Here is a 15613-nt window from a genome sequence, read left to right as displayed (position 1 = left end):
TCAATTTAGCATGGTTTGCTTGCTGCTGGAAGGGAAGGATACTCTGAAGAATGCAAAGGCAACCAGAAACAAATCAGAGCTGTGCTGGTGCAGCCCATGGTGAGCAGCTGTGCCCCAGCAGCACATGGGGGTCTGCAGGGGAGTAGAGGCTGCTGCCCCAGGAGGATCTCTGTCAGAGGAGATGGATACCCACAGGAGGCTCTGACCCTGGAGACAGGAGCCCATGCTGGAGCAGGTTTGCACCAACACCCATATGAAAACTCAATGATGAAATGCATGACATGTTCTATCCCTGACTCCTGGGGGACTGGGAGGAGGTTGCTCTACATCCAGTGATGCATTTTCTGTTGATGTGATACTACCCAGAGGCTTCCAAGAACTCCTGTGCTTAAGCATCTCTCACCTTGCTAGGAGAAATCTTATAAAGCAAAAATCCACCTTGCTCTGAGACCAGAGAAACCTCTTCATACATTCAGTCACCCAAGCTGACTGAAGCTGAAGATACCTCAGTAACTTTTTCAAGTATGCTTTGGGTGAGTTTTCATGGATGGACATCTGAGCAACCCCATCTAGTGAGTGGCAGCAGTGCCCATGGGATGAGGGGATTGGAACTAGACAGTCTTTAATGACCCTTCCAACCCAAACTATGCTGTGATTCTATTTTAAGCTCAATGTACAAGGGCTTTCAGGCACATTGGCTGGAGTGCAGATGGATCCAGTTGTGTTCATTGCCACTCTTCCTTCCAATGTCCCCTCCTGTCACTTATCCTCAGTCCCTTCCCACTATCTCCCCCACCACTCTCCCTGGAAACACACTAATGCAATACCTGTGTCCATACCAGGGCTTCCTTTCCTTGGATTTCCCTCCCTTCTGTTCCACCTGTTCTGCATCTCTCTGCACACAGAAAGGGCTCCCCCTCCAAAATGAGACTTTTTGCTAATAATAACTGGGATGGGTAACAACTGCCACTGACTCCAAATGACACCAAACCCTCATCCTATGTGAAAACTGGAAGCCAGGCTCAAATTCAACCCTCCTCCTATTGGTACAACACCAAGGACCATGGGCACTTCACCTTGAACAATCCCTGAGAGCTCTCTGAGAGACTAAAACCTCATGGCTTTGGTCTCTTTTCCATCCAAGAACAGGCTGCTACTCTCAAACACACCTTGGACTGCCTCAAGCCTTGCTCAGCACACAGATCAGCTTCACCCTGCAAAAGCTGCTAATGGCCAGGGCTGCAGGAATGCAGGCTGAGTTTGTCTAAATGCCTTTTATGTTGCCTAACAAGGAAATGCCATTTATCATCACCCTGGCTCCTTTCATTGCAGTTCGGTGCTGGAGGCTCATTTATACAAAATCAATGGCAAAACAGTTAGGTGGAGTTTATTTTACTAAGCATTTGGGGCATGTCAATCCATTTCATAACTGCCTCTCCTTGTTAAAAATCCCTCCTGGGGAAAAAGCTACAGCACCTCCACTGCCAGCACCACATCTGGCTGCACGAGGTGGGAGATGCAAAAAAAGCTTCCAGCAAAGAGCCCCTCACAGCCACAATTCAAGGGGACCAGCCAGCCAGGAGGCTGCACAAGTGACAACAGAGCAGCTCCCTCTGAAAAGAATTGTGTTATTAAGAGTGGAAGAACAGGAGAGACATGTTCACCTGGTGAATGTTTCCTAAAAAAAAAAAAAAAAAAAGGACCAATAAATGCCCAAACCTGACTTAATCTTAGAGGATATTATGCAGAGACTTTTCTCAAGGCTGCCACTGCTGAGAGAAGAGATCCACTACTTGGCAAAATGAAAAGAGATATAAAGAAAAAGTGGGGATGCTTGCAGAAGAGGAATGCAAAAATAGCCCCACTGTATTGGTGTGATGCAGCTTCCCTCAGGACTGCTGGAAAGCTTTGCTTTAAGTCCCTTCAGGAAAAGGGATTTAATGGGGCCAAGAAATCCTTACTCTGGTTTGACTCCCAAGTCAGACACTGCTCATGGTGCAGTTCCTCTGAGTCCATCAATAAAAAATTCACTAATTCACCATCAAAGCTTCCAAGCCAGGCTGCCCCTAGGCCACCACAGATGAGAGGAAAGCCATGGAAAACCACAGCTGGTGCCTGTCTCCATTCTGCTTTCCAGAAACAGCCCATCCCTGAGTCCCGTGACTTCTGAGCCCAGTGAAAAGCTGTGCAATTCCTACAGAAACCTGTCTGTCCATCATTCATGCCACCACTTTATTTTGCAAATCTTCCTGTGCTCATTTTAGGTGCACCACTAACATTTAGGTAGTACCAGCAGGAGTATTTTCAGTTTTTGATGGGATCTCAACCTCTACCAGTTGATGGGCACACAAAGGAGAGCACCAGGTTGCTGGAAAAGGCAGAAGCTACATCTGCCTTTCCCCAAGCAATGAATACCTGTCAGATCAAGGCACACATTGCCATAAAACAGCCTGCAAAAGATTATTTCAAAAGCTGTGAATCTTAAAGGCATCCATCACTCTCACATCACTGTTGCAGCATCAAGGAAGGACCTGAACTGTCCCAAGGACCAGAGCATCCATGAGGGTTAATCATCCTCTCACACATTTTCAACATTTAGCATTTTAATACATGTGGTTTGGTTTCTCTGTATCCCTGGGATACAGATAAAACACCTAAAATGTAAAAAGAGGCAAATGATACTATGCAATTTCTTTACCTGAATTATTTTTAGTATCACTTGAATTAATAGCAATAATCAGTTGAGATCCTTTTAGTGCTGTATAGAACCAGAGAGGGGACGAAGAGCTGGATAATTACAAATAAAGACAAGACTAAAATAAGGATTTTTTTCTCTTTTAGGGATGGAGACTTGGGACACTCCCCCAGTTTCCTCCCTAAGGCAGCCTCAAGGTGCTCTGGGGGAACTTCTCAAAGCCTTGCAGCACCTTTTCTGGGCAAGCTGTTTTGTTTCACGTGGATGCACAAGAGGAAAAAGAACTTACATTTCTAAAGCACAGATGAGGTGCTGCCTCAGCTCCACACTGCTTCTGGTAGTCTGCCCAGTCAAAGTCCTGGCCAGAGTAACCTGCAGGAGGACGAAACAAAAAGAGCCATCAGCCACACCACAGACAAAGGACAAAACTCACACACCTCCTGCATTTTACTACCAAGTCTCCATTAAAAAGCAGTAAGACATAATTATTTTCCCTGTTTTCCCTTTTCAGTGAGCACCTCCCAACTTTTAACAAACCCATAACTAATGACAAGTGCCACTGTGCCAGATTTCCACATGGGGCTGCTTATGGACTTCTTTCTCCTGCTTTTAGCTGTCTAAAAGGTGGACAAGGTCATGGAGCTGGACATGGGTTATTTGCTGCTCCCTCAGGAGTGGACAGGGAGGGGATCAGCACAATCAGAAGCTGATCCATTCTCCCTTTCAAAGCAGGAGATAAATTCCCTTCTCTTCATTCATGTACCCTTCCTGACTGGCTCCCCAGCAGCTCAGGTGTGTGAGCTGAATCCAATCACAATAAAAATGTTACAGGAATCTGGAGCAGAGCAGGAAAATGAATGCAGATGTCCCTCAAACAGCTTCAGCAAACAGATCATCCCTTCAGCCTCTGCTTCTAGGTAAAATAAAGGGATTCCTTTGTATGAGCATCTCTCAAGGAGTCCCATCACAGAAAGACAAATCAGACCTCTGCTCATCCACTATTCTTACTTGGCAATTTAGGCAATTAATTCTTGGGACAGAAATGTTGTGGTTTTTTTCATTTACTTTTGGTGGCTTTCTTTTTTTTGCCTGCCTCTTAAGTCTCTATTTTTACAGTGCTTGAAACCAGTGAGTGCTAATCCTGTCCAAGGGCCTGCAGATACTCTAATGACTTTACTGCAGAACTACTCTTACTGGAAGGTTTCAGGAGTCACCCAAAAGCCAAATTCTCCCCTCAATCTCCCTAGAAATCTCAGCCTGGCACCATTTCACAGAACATCCCTAAATGCCTTTTGCATTGATAGTCAAAAAGGGACACTCAAGATCAAATGTGAATGAATCATTTATGACAATAAGAATTTTGATTTTTTCACAGGCAAGGACTGGAATACTGAGTGTAATCCCCTATCAGTCTGCCAGATCCCAGAAAAAGGAGGTAAAATTTTTGAAAACAACGTCTCAAGCATCCTGCTAAGATCCAAGTATCTTGGATAAGATGATTTCTAGTCCAAGTAATTGCATTCATGACAAACAAATTACTGAGATAAAGCCTTGAGCTACAATGCCTGTCTCTGTGGGGCATTAAAGTGCATAATAATTAAAAAACTAAACATGCACAGGGAAGGAAAAAAGGGAAGTTACTTATAAAGAATGTTATTTTTTCATTAAAAAAAAAATTCTTGCACTGTATTTTAACAATTTCTGCAACAGCATTTTCTTCACATGTCTTCTCCATCTCTTACTTCCAATTTAAGCCCCTCGTGGATTGGTTTTGCATCTCCATTTTAAACTATACAGATCTTGTCAGAGTGGGTGGAAAAGGCCCACTAGAGGTGTTTTAGTGAGGTAAAATCTTGACTGTGCTGTCACCACGCTTGGCCCTGCACCACTGGAACCACTGGAAGCCCTTTTCCTTCAGGCTTCAGCAGGAATGGAGCCCAGGAGGGCAGCTGGGGAGCTCAAAATAACCCACTGCAGCAGCACAAGGAGGATTCCAAGAGGGGAACACCCAGGAACTGACTTCACATGAACCCTGACTTGTCTGTGGCCTTTTCATGGTGAGGCTGCATCTCAAGGGCTGTGGCTGGTTCTGGGTCTTCATGGCCAGAGAGCCCTGGAGGGGTTGGAGCTGTCCAGGGAAGGGAACAGAGCTGGGAAGGGTCTGGAGCCCCAGGAAAAGCTGAGGGAGCTGGAAAGGGGCTCAGCCTGGAGAAATGGAGGTTCAGGGGGACCTTGTGGCTCTGCACAGCTCCATGACAGGAGGGGACAGCCGGGGGGTTGGGCTGTGCTCCAAGAAACAGGGACAGGAGGAGAGAGAACAGCACTAAGCTGCACTAGGGGAGGGTCAGGCTGGATATTTGGAAGAATTTCTTCACTGAAAGGGCTGTCAGGCACTGGAATGGGCTGGCCAGGGAAGTGGTGGAGTGCCCACCCCTGGAAGTGGTGAAGAAACAACTGGACACTCGGTGCTGTGGTCTGGCTGACAAGGGGACGATCGAAGGTTGGACTCAAGGACCCAGCTTGCCTGGAGGTCTTTTCCAACCTCACAGAGTCCCTGATTCCCTGCTCCTGCTCTCAGCTGCCTCCCTCAGCACACAGGGGGGTACCAGGTACCCGGTGCCCCCACCAGCACACGGCACTGCCACCCTGGAAGGCTCAGCCCAAGGGACAACACCGAGAGCTGGGTCTGCACAACTCAGCTGCTGCTCCTCAAACATGCAGCACCTTCACCATGTTTGCCATCTGGGCATGAAGAGCCCAGCATGAGAAGAAAATTTGAAGCAAATATAACAATATAAACATACTGGAGGTTTTAGAAATGGCTTTTCCTAAGTAAGCCTTACGACAAGGCACCTTATCAAAATGTTTTTTCCCCCCACTTAATAATAGCTCATAAAACAATGATTGTTACTCTAAAGGGAAGTAGTCTATAAATCCTGCTCTAATAAATACAAACAGAGCTTGTTCAATGCTTATACAAGCAGCAGTTAATGGGTATTCATTTTTGGCACTGTACAGGAAACTACTGCTCTCTATTTCGAGTAGCAAATATTTGCACCTCCTGTTCATGACCCATTTACTCTTTGTTTGTCTTCAATAAAGCCCTGATAAGCAAAAAGGAAAGACAATGGATATCAGACAAATAAAGGACTCCAAATTCCAATAACTCAACCTGGCATATTCTTCTGACCAAAAAAAATCAGTTGATTCTGAGATCAGAAAACCTCCTTGTCAAGCCTAAATTAACTAGGGGTTTGGATGATTTTCATTTTCCATCTGCTTTCTTTTTTGGTGATTTATGGGTTTTTGTTGTATTTAGTTTGTGTTTATTTTCTAATAACTCATTCTAGTATCTGATTACATTTTAGTAACTCAACGTGTCTGCCCATAAAAAAGGTTTTAAGGTGCTAAAGTTCAGTTTGGACATGCAGCCCTTACACACAATATAAAAAACACAGTAACACACAGAATGCATCTATCTGCCACTGGCTTTATGCCTTTTTAATAGCTTCCCCCCCAGGATTTCTGATCTCAGAGCAGAATGCCAATTTGATTTTCACCAGAGACTTTCTGCCCTTCCTCAGGTGCCCAGGTGGATCCCAGCAACCAGGTGTCACACAAGATCACAGAAAAACAGAATGTTTTGGGCTGGAAGGGGCCTGGAAGTGACCCAGTTCCACCCCTCTGCCATGGGCAGGGACACCTCCCACTAAACCTGGCCAAGTTGGAAAATATTCACATGACAGATGCTTCAGATATGTCTTAAAATGTTGGAATCTAAAACAGAGCTCACTATTCACACTTGACCCATAAACCAACATCTCAGACAGGCTTTGTGTCAGCATGGATTGGAAATTTTTAAGCCTATGGTCTCTTTCAGTTAGTTATCCTGCCTGGGCAAGCTGCATGTGAACTTGGGTGGAAAAACCCCCAAAATATTCCATTTACTTTGATTTCTAGCAAATTTTCTGGCCAGTATCAGTGAGTGCCTACACAGGCATTATCATTACACCTGGGTTTCAGCAGGAGAGAGCCAAAGCCCCAGACAGCAGATTTATTTCAGCAGAAGCAGCAGAGCAATCATGGATGCACCACATGCAGCTGCAGGCACAGGGCTCCAGGACTTTGGTGGGAATTTCAAATTACATGTGTTGAAGAAGCACTCTGGATATACATAAGAAGATTCTGAATCTGGCAGGGAATAACCCTTCCCTTCCCTGGATTTGGCAGCACCATGCTTTTTCCAAAATGAAGGCAAAAGTTCATACACAAAACTTAACTTGATTTTTTTTTTTTTTGAGGCATTTCTTACTCCCAAGCAACATTGATTTTTGGCAACAGACCAACAACCCAGCCAGCTTCAAAAACCTGAAATTCCAGGGAACCAACCCATTTTGCAAGCAAAGAAATATTGCTAGGGCACCACAGGTGGTTGTCTGAAGTTGGGAGTAATTAACTGCACTGCTACAAAGCTGAGGAATAGCAGGGCTGGAGGCTGCTTCTCCTGGCTCTGACCTGAACACTGCTTGCAGTGTGCCCTGGGATTTGTTGAGACAGCCAAGGAAATCCCTCCACACTCCTGGGCAGCTGTTTTTAGCTCAGACATTCAGATTTAGGAGCTTTGCTTGGCCTCACTATTGCACCAAAGTGGATGAAACAGGGTTTGCCTCTACAGTGATTGGACTTTTAATGCTCCTTTTGCTCTCTACACACACAAAGAACTGCTAGGATTCATCCCACAGGAATTCACGAGGATTTCACAAGCCTTAATCAGACTTCAAAGCACAGGGACATCAATCCACCAGCACGAAACATTTGCTGAGATATTCATGGGCTGGTAGGAGCTAGAACAGCCCCAATCACTCCAAAAAACTACTCTGGCTTGAGATACTTCAGCTGATGCTCTACAGCAACCAACACAATCTTAAAGGCAATAATAACAAGCAAATGTCCTTCAGAGTAAACCCAAAAATCACTGAGAAGGAATACAAACCCTTGGGAGGTGTGAGATTGACTCCGTTTTTAAGGCACCACTGTATTGGCAAGATCCCCAAGGAATCTGCATGGCAAAGCATCGAGATTTTGCTGGGTTCAGGTCTCAAGTCATCAATGGTCACTTGTAAATAATGACTGTTAAAAACCTAAGGGTAAAAAAGAAGAGACCAAAACCAGGGGTTAGATTTGCTGCAACATTAGGTAACGTGGAAAGCTGAAACAGCCAAAGCTGGGGATCAAACTACTGAAAATAATTTGCTTTCACCTAAACCTTTGCATCAAAATGTTTCTACCCAAGAGATCAAAGCTTGAGTTTTAGAGATGGGTGAATAGAAACAATGGAAAGTGCTGAGGTTCAGGGTCCTACAACTGAGCAGTGACTGGAGACAATCCTGAAGACCCCTGAGCCTTCCTCCCTCTCTCATTTGAGTGTGTGGATTAAATATCCAGCTACCACCTCCATTCAGCTGCTCAATTTCCAAAGGCTTCTCAGATGTGAAGGGAAAATACATATGGATGGAAGGGAGACAAAGGCAAAAGAGGGATCCTTTTTCTTTTTTTTTTGCATGCAAGTGGTAGATTAATGTGCTCATCCCCATTGGTTTTAACTGCATGGAATCAGCTGGTAATGTATGTGGGAAAGAAAGAAAGAATGAATTAGGAACATCCATGGATTTAAAATCCATTTCTTAACATGTTCTCCAGCTACTTAAGTACCATTCTTGTTTTTTTTTCCTAAATGTAGTGAAAATCAGGAAGGGTTTCCAGACAGGCTCTTTCCATCCCTCCTTTCTGAGCACTCACCTTGGTCACTGATGCAGGACAGATATGAAATGGCTCCCTCATATTCACTGCCTCCAGCTTCATCCCCACAGTGAAGAAGTGGTTTCTCAAATCAGCATGGTCCTGTGGGAAGAGGAACATGTGGTGACATCAAGAAGCAGCCAATACATCTGAAAATCTATCCGAAAGACATCCATGTGTGGGTTTTGTCAACTTAGCTGGTCCCATGTTCTTTTCATGCCAACCCAGCCACAGAAAGAGAGGAGACAACTTCAGTCCTAGAGGACACATCTACAGCACCAAGCCCATCATACCTAAAGCACAGGGTATGTCCATCTCAGCATCCAACCAGAATTTGGTCCACAAGGAGACTGTGCTCACCACAAGGAGAACTTGGCTGAGAAACTGCTGCTTGAGTATCTCCCGTGGGCAGAACCTCTCCATGTCTGACAGCCACCACCCTCAGGGGAGCAACTCAGAGTCCAAAAGTGACAAGACTCAAATTGAAGGCCCCCAGGGTAATGCACAAGTTGGATGAACACAGCTCAGCATGGCCCTGATTTACCCTGATGGATGTCCAGCACCTGCAGGGCACCAAAACAAGCACTGGGATGGTCTCCAAGATGGCAACATGGAAAGGTTGTTTTTTTTTTTTTCCCAGCCAGGAGACTGGAAATAGATTACAGCTTTGACAGTGAACTCAGACCCAAAATGTGGGCAACCAGAGAACATGATGGTGGGAAAACAGGCAGCTGTGTTCAAGCATATCCCCAACATAACACTTCCACCTGGGATAAAACCTGGCTGCATCCACAGGCAGAGGGTTCCCCACAGCAGCTCTGGGGGTGCAGAATGCAGTCCTGAAATTCAGAAGCAACCCAGATTCAACTCCCTGATTTGCCACCAGTTTAGCTTAGAACCTAATTACTCCATCCCTTGTGACCCCTATCTAACAATCACACAAGCTGCCACCCTAATTCCAGGGAAATGACTGCATTTTGTGTTCATTCAATGAAAATGTCCCACAGTATTTCTAAACCACTGGTGCGTTAGCCAATACAAGCATAAAGAGAGATGATGCTGTGTTTAGCACACACTCACAGAGTACTCCAAAATACATGCAGAAAGCTTGCTATCTAATAAGTGGTTAGCAACAACAATCCCATCTACATTCATTGCTACACGTGGTATTCTTGCTCTAAAATGATTTTCTATTGATCTGAAGTTGTGTTCCATTGTGCTTTCTTTTCCCCAAGAATTGTCTGCACTTGTAAGGGCTTAACACCTTCTATTTTGGGCTCTTACATTCCAACTGCTGCTAGAGATAAGGATTTTTACAAGCTCCAACCACAGCTAAATGAATGGTTGTTTTCATCTTACCAACCTGCAGTGTTACAGAGCCCTTCTCGGTGAGAACCAAAAAGCAGAACAAAACACCAACGGAACTGTAACGAATTTTGTCTCAAAGCAGAAGAAAATACTGATGAGGAAACTGAGGAATATTTAAGAATAATGGCCCAGAGCCCAAGGAACTAATGGCTGAGGATGGAGCAGACATCCAGGAGTTTGAGCATCCTTTTCATAAGGGTATGCAATGATAGGACCAGGGAGAATGGTTTTAAACTGAAAAAAAGCTGAAAAAGATATTAGGAACAAATTCTTTACTGTGAGGGAACTAGGACAGGTTTCCCTGAGGAGCTGTGGATGGCCATCCCTAGAAGTGTACCAGGCCAGTAACCTGGGATAGTGGAAGGTGTCCCTGCCTGTGGCAGGGGAGTGGAAGATGAGCTTTAAGGTCCTATGGAAAATTGTCACCTTTAATATTAAAAAGGCTTCAGAGGGGAAAGATGATGGCTGCAAAACTCCAATCTCACCCGCACTGAACTTTAAACCCCTGAAGGAAAAATAGCTTTTGGGCTGGAGGGTTGCCTCCCCCTGCCTGAGAATCCACACTCCGCTTCTCTTAATCCTCGGGGCGAGGTTGTAAAGAAAAGGCAACTTTGCAGAATGTGCATCTGGAATCAGCATCTCCCCACAAACGTTCCATGATTCACCTCACGCTCAGATCCAGCCTCAATACATAATAAGCCAAGATCCACCAAAGTACTTAATCATGTTTATCTTTAAACACGCAAGTAGTTTAATCAACTTTTAAAGTGATTTGTTGATTGAGACCAAAATATACTGACACCAAACCACACTGCTTCTCATTATATCCGAACCATTTTCTTTGGTGTTTCTCCTTTTATTTGTTTTGGCTTTTTTTCAAAGGGGAAAAATAAGCAGGGGGGAAAAAAAAGCACTAATAATATTTAAAAGTATTTTACTTCAAAAGCACTGTGTACCTTGGGAGCAAATCTCCCTTGTCTTTCAGCATAGCAAGTAAATATTTTCCCCATTAAATTAACAGCAAGAGTGAACTCACAAGGGGAGTTCACAGGATCTCAAGTACATCTCCCTTTTGAGGGTCGAAATCCTATTTGAAGCAGAAACATGCATTTCTTTGGAGAAATGCTGTGGAAGTAAAAACCCTTTCTGTGTTAAATGTCATTTTTCAGATGGAAAAGCTTTCATGGAGAAAAAGCCTTTGTGTTGCACCTCTCTGGAAAATGGTCAGGGTCTGGATATTTGATCTGTCTCATACACTGGCTAAAGAGAATCATCAGAATTTACCAAAGCAGCTTTCTATTTTTGCAGCCACAAAAGGAAAGAAGAAAGATTCCTGATGCCATTCTCTGGTTCCAGCACTGGAGCTGCCTCAGCCAGCAGGGAATTACTTAGGATTTGGCATATGCTCCTCTTCAAAACTCCAATTAATTTACATAATTTCTAAGAATAGGTTCCAGAGAAGTGATGGCAAAGCTTTTAATTAGTATTAGACTCAAAGTGATACACTGGATAATGAACTGCTCTCTCTTCCCTTTATTCACATTGACAGGAACGACGCCTGTTTAATAAAAGCAGCTACAAGGAGAGGACTGGAGGGGTGAGACTTTCTCCTGGTCCCCGGCAGGCTCTGCAGCTGAACAAAAGAAATGCCTGACATGATAATGGGTGGCAGAATTCGACCCTTTGCTGCTATTTCACACAGCGAGGATGTCAGCAGCCATTATTTTCTAGCAACTTCTCCAAGTGACTCAATTTCCTTTGAAATGGAGATCAACAGGCAGAATAGTTTTGACCAGCTGGAGCATTTTAAAGCCTCAAGCACGGTGGGCCTTTACTCCTGCTGGCAGTCAGTGCTTCCCAGGGGCAGCCTTGCTGACCACACAGAAGTTTGCTCTGGATATTAGGAAAAATTTCTACACTGAATGGGCTGCCAAGCATTGGCACAGGCTGCCCCAGGAAGCGTTGGAGTCACCATGCCTGGAGGGATTTAAAAGTTGTCTAGGTTTGGCATTTGGGGATACGGTTTAGTGGTGGGCTTGGCAGTGTTGGATTAATGACTGGACTTATCTTGGAGGTGTTTTCCAAACTAAAAGAGGCAAAGATCCTGTGATTCTGTAATTAATACCAGTGGATCGCCTGTCCTGGGGTTCACAAGCCCTGAGAGGGCAATGGAAACACCCTCTGGCTGCTGAGGGGCAGACAAGTGACCTGGACTGACAATCAAAAAGGATTCAGCAGAGTCCCTTAGAGCCAAGTGAAAAATCATGCCACAAAACATTCAACAAATTAACGTGGCACGGGCACCACAGCTGCTCAACCAAGGGTCACAGTCTCTAACATGATGGATTACAGCTCCCGGGTAATGAGTGGAGCACTGCAAAAGCCCTCAATGAATGTCTGTCACTCACAGCCCAAACCCACTGGCAACAGCCAGAGCTGTCACAGCTCTCACTATAATCCCAAAAAAGCAATTAAACTCAGCCCCACGCTCACAGCTTTAGAGCAGGGGGTGCATTTGCAAATGCACAGGCTGTGACCCTCCTGGCCACCTGAAAGACAGCCCTGCTTTGATACGTATCTGCACCGTGATTTCCATCTTTACATGGCTTAAGTTTCTGTAATTATTCTGCAAAAATTACTGATGGGCTTTGTAACAGCTCACTGCATCCAGCATCAACTCGGGGCTGGGAACTGCAACATCTGGGGGTCAACTAACAAGTCAGCCACAGTGCTGGGAGCAGAAACAGGCTCCAAATTCTCAGATTAGGGAATTAATTCCCTTCCCAAATTCCCTTCTTTCTTTAGGGTCTGAGATAGCCACATAATTTTCTCCCTCGCAGCTAACAAGCTACCAGCAGTGTCGATTTCAGAAATGCCAGATGACATGGCAGCCTAAATGTCACTCCAAAAGAGATCCACAAGTAGATTTAGAAAAGCACTGATACTCTTAAGGATGTGAGTAAGCCTTAGGGAGGTACCTGTGTGGGTGACATGCTGAAGTCCTGATAATTAAGTCAGGAAGTATTAGTTTTAGGTGATGGACTCAGAAATTTCAACATCATCACTGCCATTTGCCCAACCTGGTAGCTGAATACCAGGTCAACAAATGCAATTTCTGCTAAAAAAAATGCCATTTGGGTGTAAATAAACTCAATTTTGTCCATGTCACAAGAGTGGAGCTCAGGTAATTTTACAGTGCACTGGGTAAAGCTGATAGAGCAGGGGGACCTGGCTAAGCTGCTTTTGTCTGTGACACTCGGGGAAGCTGCACTCTGGGCTGGTTGCTCTGTGTCCCCAAACCCAAGGAAGGGCATCTCTTTCAGACTGTGAAATGTCCATTCTGCTCAAGACCGGAGCAATCTAATTTTAAATGCAGCAGCTTACACGTTGCACTGTATAGAAAAGAGCAAAAGGCTCTCATTTGCGTCTAATTTTCAAATTTCAGGCTAATTTTCAAATATTCCTGAAAGTCAGGGCTCTTTTTGTCTATGACAGTGAGATGCACACAAATTACAAAACTGCAACTTCATGCAAAATTCAGAATTAAGTTTGAATGCTGAAAAGCTGCAAGGTTGAGAGGCTGATTAGAAACACTGGCCACTTAATAAATTATTGACCTGAGCCTCCTTTAACTGCAGCAGTGTGAAATACTCTTGCTTTCAGTCCCATCTCTCCTGGTTTACCCTAATAAAGGACACAGAGGAGCAGGTCACATCTGGTATAACTGGGAACATATTAGTTGATTTGGTTTTTATTTTCGAAGAAATCACTTCCCCTCTGTGTTTTCTCTCTAATTTCTTCAAGAAACTGGCTGTTTCTAAAAGCCTAATTTTAATCACAAAGCTCACGTGTGGGAATGAGTCACAAACTCAGCAACAGCAGTGGTTAAACTGCCTCCACAGGAATCTGGCATTTGTTTTTTTAATTGAGGTAAAAAAAAAAAAAAGAAAGGAAATAAAGAAAGAAACGCCATCCAATGCAACCCTGTGCATTATTTTCAGATGAATCAGTCTTGTTTGTGATTCACCAACTTCCTTTGCTAAACACGGAGCAATTTTCCCTGAAGGTGCACTCTCTGCAGGGAGACAGAAATCCCTGTAAGACACAACACGTGCAGACTGACCCCTTGTTGTGACAAGAGCCATCAGAGGAAAACCAAAATGTGGAGACATGGGGTGGGATGACCAGGAAGGGGCACTGGGAGGGAGGTTTTAGAGACACCACAACCCTGCAGCAACCAGAGCCAGCCACAAACTGCACCTACTGAAGAACCCCTTGCAAAACTGCAGATGCTTCTGCCGAGGATTGGATTTAGCCCTACGGATTTTAAGCTCCTCTTGTTGAATAAAAAATAGTTACCATAGAAACAGCAACATTGCAGAGTAGCCGGTGGAAATCCAAGCACACCTTCTCCGTATGGCTCGGGCCGCCGCAGATGGCATTAGGGCAAAATCCCCTCCCACACAGAGCCTGCTTGGCTCTGCCTGGCCACTGGAAACTTGGGCAGAGATAGAAGAGATGGGTATTCATCCACTTGGGTTTTTTTTGGTGTGTTTGGTTTGGGTTTTTTAGCATCTCAGAGCATTCACAAGTGCCGGTGAGACCCGGCTGCGTTACATGCCCACGTCCCACTTCACGGAGGGCAAAGTCACACAGAAAGGGTGGCACAGGTGGGAACAGCTGCCTGAGTGCTCAGAGTGAAGCCAGCAGTAACATCTCAGCAGGAATCATTACTGAGAAATCAACAGGAACTTGTGAGAGCAGAGAGGATCAGGAGCCCATCCAATGCAAACTGTGAGCTGCAACCACCCTGGGAAACAGCTACAGACCCCAGCTGCTTCTGCTTTCTTTGAGGACATTAATTCACCTTTATATCATACAAGTAGACTCATGGAATGGTTTGGGTTGGAGAGACATTAATGATCATCTCATTGCAGAGCCTATGCCATGAACAGGGACACCTTCCACAAGGCCAGGTTGTTCCAAGCTCCATCCAACCTGGCCTTGGACACTTCTAGGGATGGGGCAGCCACAACTTCTGGGCAACCTGTGCCAAGGCCTCACCAACCCCAGAGGAAAGAATTTCTTGCTAATATCTGACCTAAACCTTCCCTTTTTCAGTTTCAAGTCCTATCACTACATGTCCTCACAAAATGCCCTAAAATGGGTGACTTTTAGGTATCACCACTCTGTACAGGGGAGCAGATGCTGCTGTAGATGCACAACAACCCCTCTCAGTGGAAAACACTGCCCAGGGATGTGGAAGGCAGGAGCTCAGGATGTCACAAACTCCCTCACACCAAGGGATGTGATTCAACTAAACCAGGCGCTTCCCATCCTGAGAGACCCCAGCATGTAATGAAGAAAACTACACAAGCCAGAGGGATGAGGAAAGCTGAGGGATCTGCTTCTCACTCATCCCGTCTGCTTGGCTTGAACTGCCTCTAACATTTCTCTCCCAACCCTGACTTTCATATGGTGCTGCCAAACAGACCCTGGGGGCACCCTCAGGCAGGGCTTGGCTTCACCCACCTCCTTGGATTGCTCTCCCAACCCAAACCCTTGCACAGCCTTGCAGAGTCAGGAGGGAGCTGTTCACTGCTCACAGAGGCACCACCAGCTCCACCTCACCCTCTGCTACCAGAGACATCCTCACTCCCTCTGTGGCGTCCCTTAGCTCTTACAAAGATAAATGGTTTTAACGGAGCTGAGGCAGGAGTGGATCAAAAGGCAGCAGAACAACAGAGGCAT

The 15613-nt window shown here is 45.2% G+C and overlaps 1 protein-coding gene across 7 annotated transcripts in view; it reads right to left on the bottom strand.

Moving 5' to 3' along the window:
• SFMBT2 (Scm like with four mbt domains 2) overlaps positions 1 to 15613 on the bottom strand; it is a 107049-nt gene that overhangs the window by 32631 nt on the left and 58805 nt on the right. For all 7 annotated transcript variants that reach the window (XM_021530941.3, XM_021530939.4, XM_021530940.4 and 4 more), the window contains 3 exons: positions 8495 to 8596; positions 7689 to 7836; positions 2985 to 3067 (listed from right to left, as the gene is read on the bottom strand). In XM_021530941.3, the coding sequence (XP_021386616.1) occupies positions 2985 to 3067; positions 7689 to 7836; positions 8495 to 8596 (333 nt within the window). The remainder of the gene's footprint in view (positions 1 to 2984; positions 3068 to 7688; positions 7837 to 8494; positions 8597 to 15613) is intronic.

The sequence above is a fragment of the Lonchura striata genome, chromosome 1A, assembly GCF_050655825.1.
Source record: "Lonchura striata isolate lonStrDom1 chromosome 1A, ASM5065582v1, whole genome shotgun sequence".
Classification (NCBI taxonomy): Eukaryota; Metazoa; Chordata; class Aves; order Passeriformes; family Estrildidae; genus Lonchura; species Lonchura striata.
The sequence above is the reverse complement of the archived record's forward strand: the minus strand, read 5'-3'. Positions and strand labels throughout refer to the sequence as shown.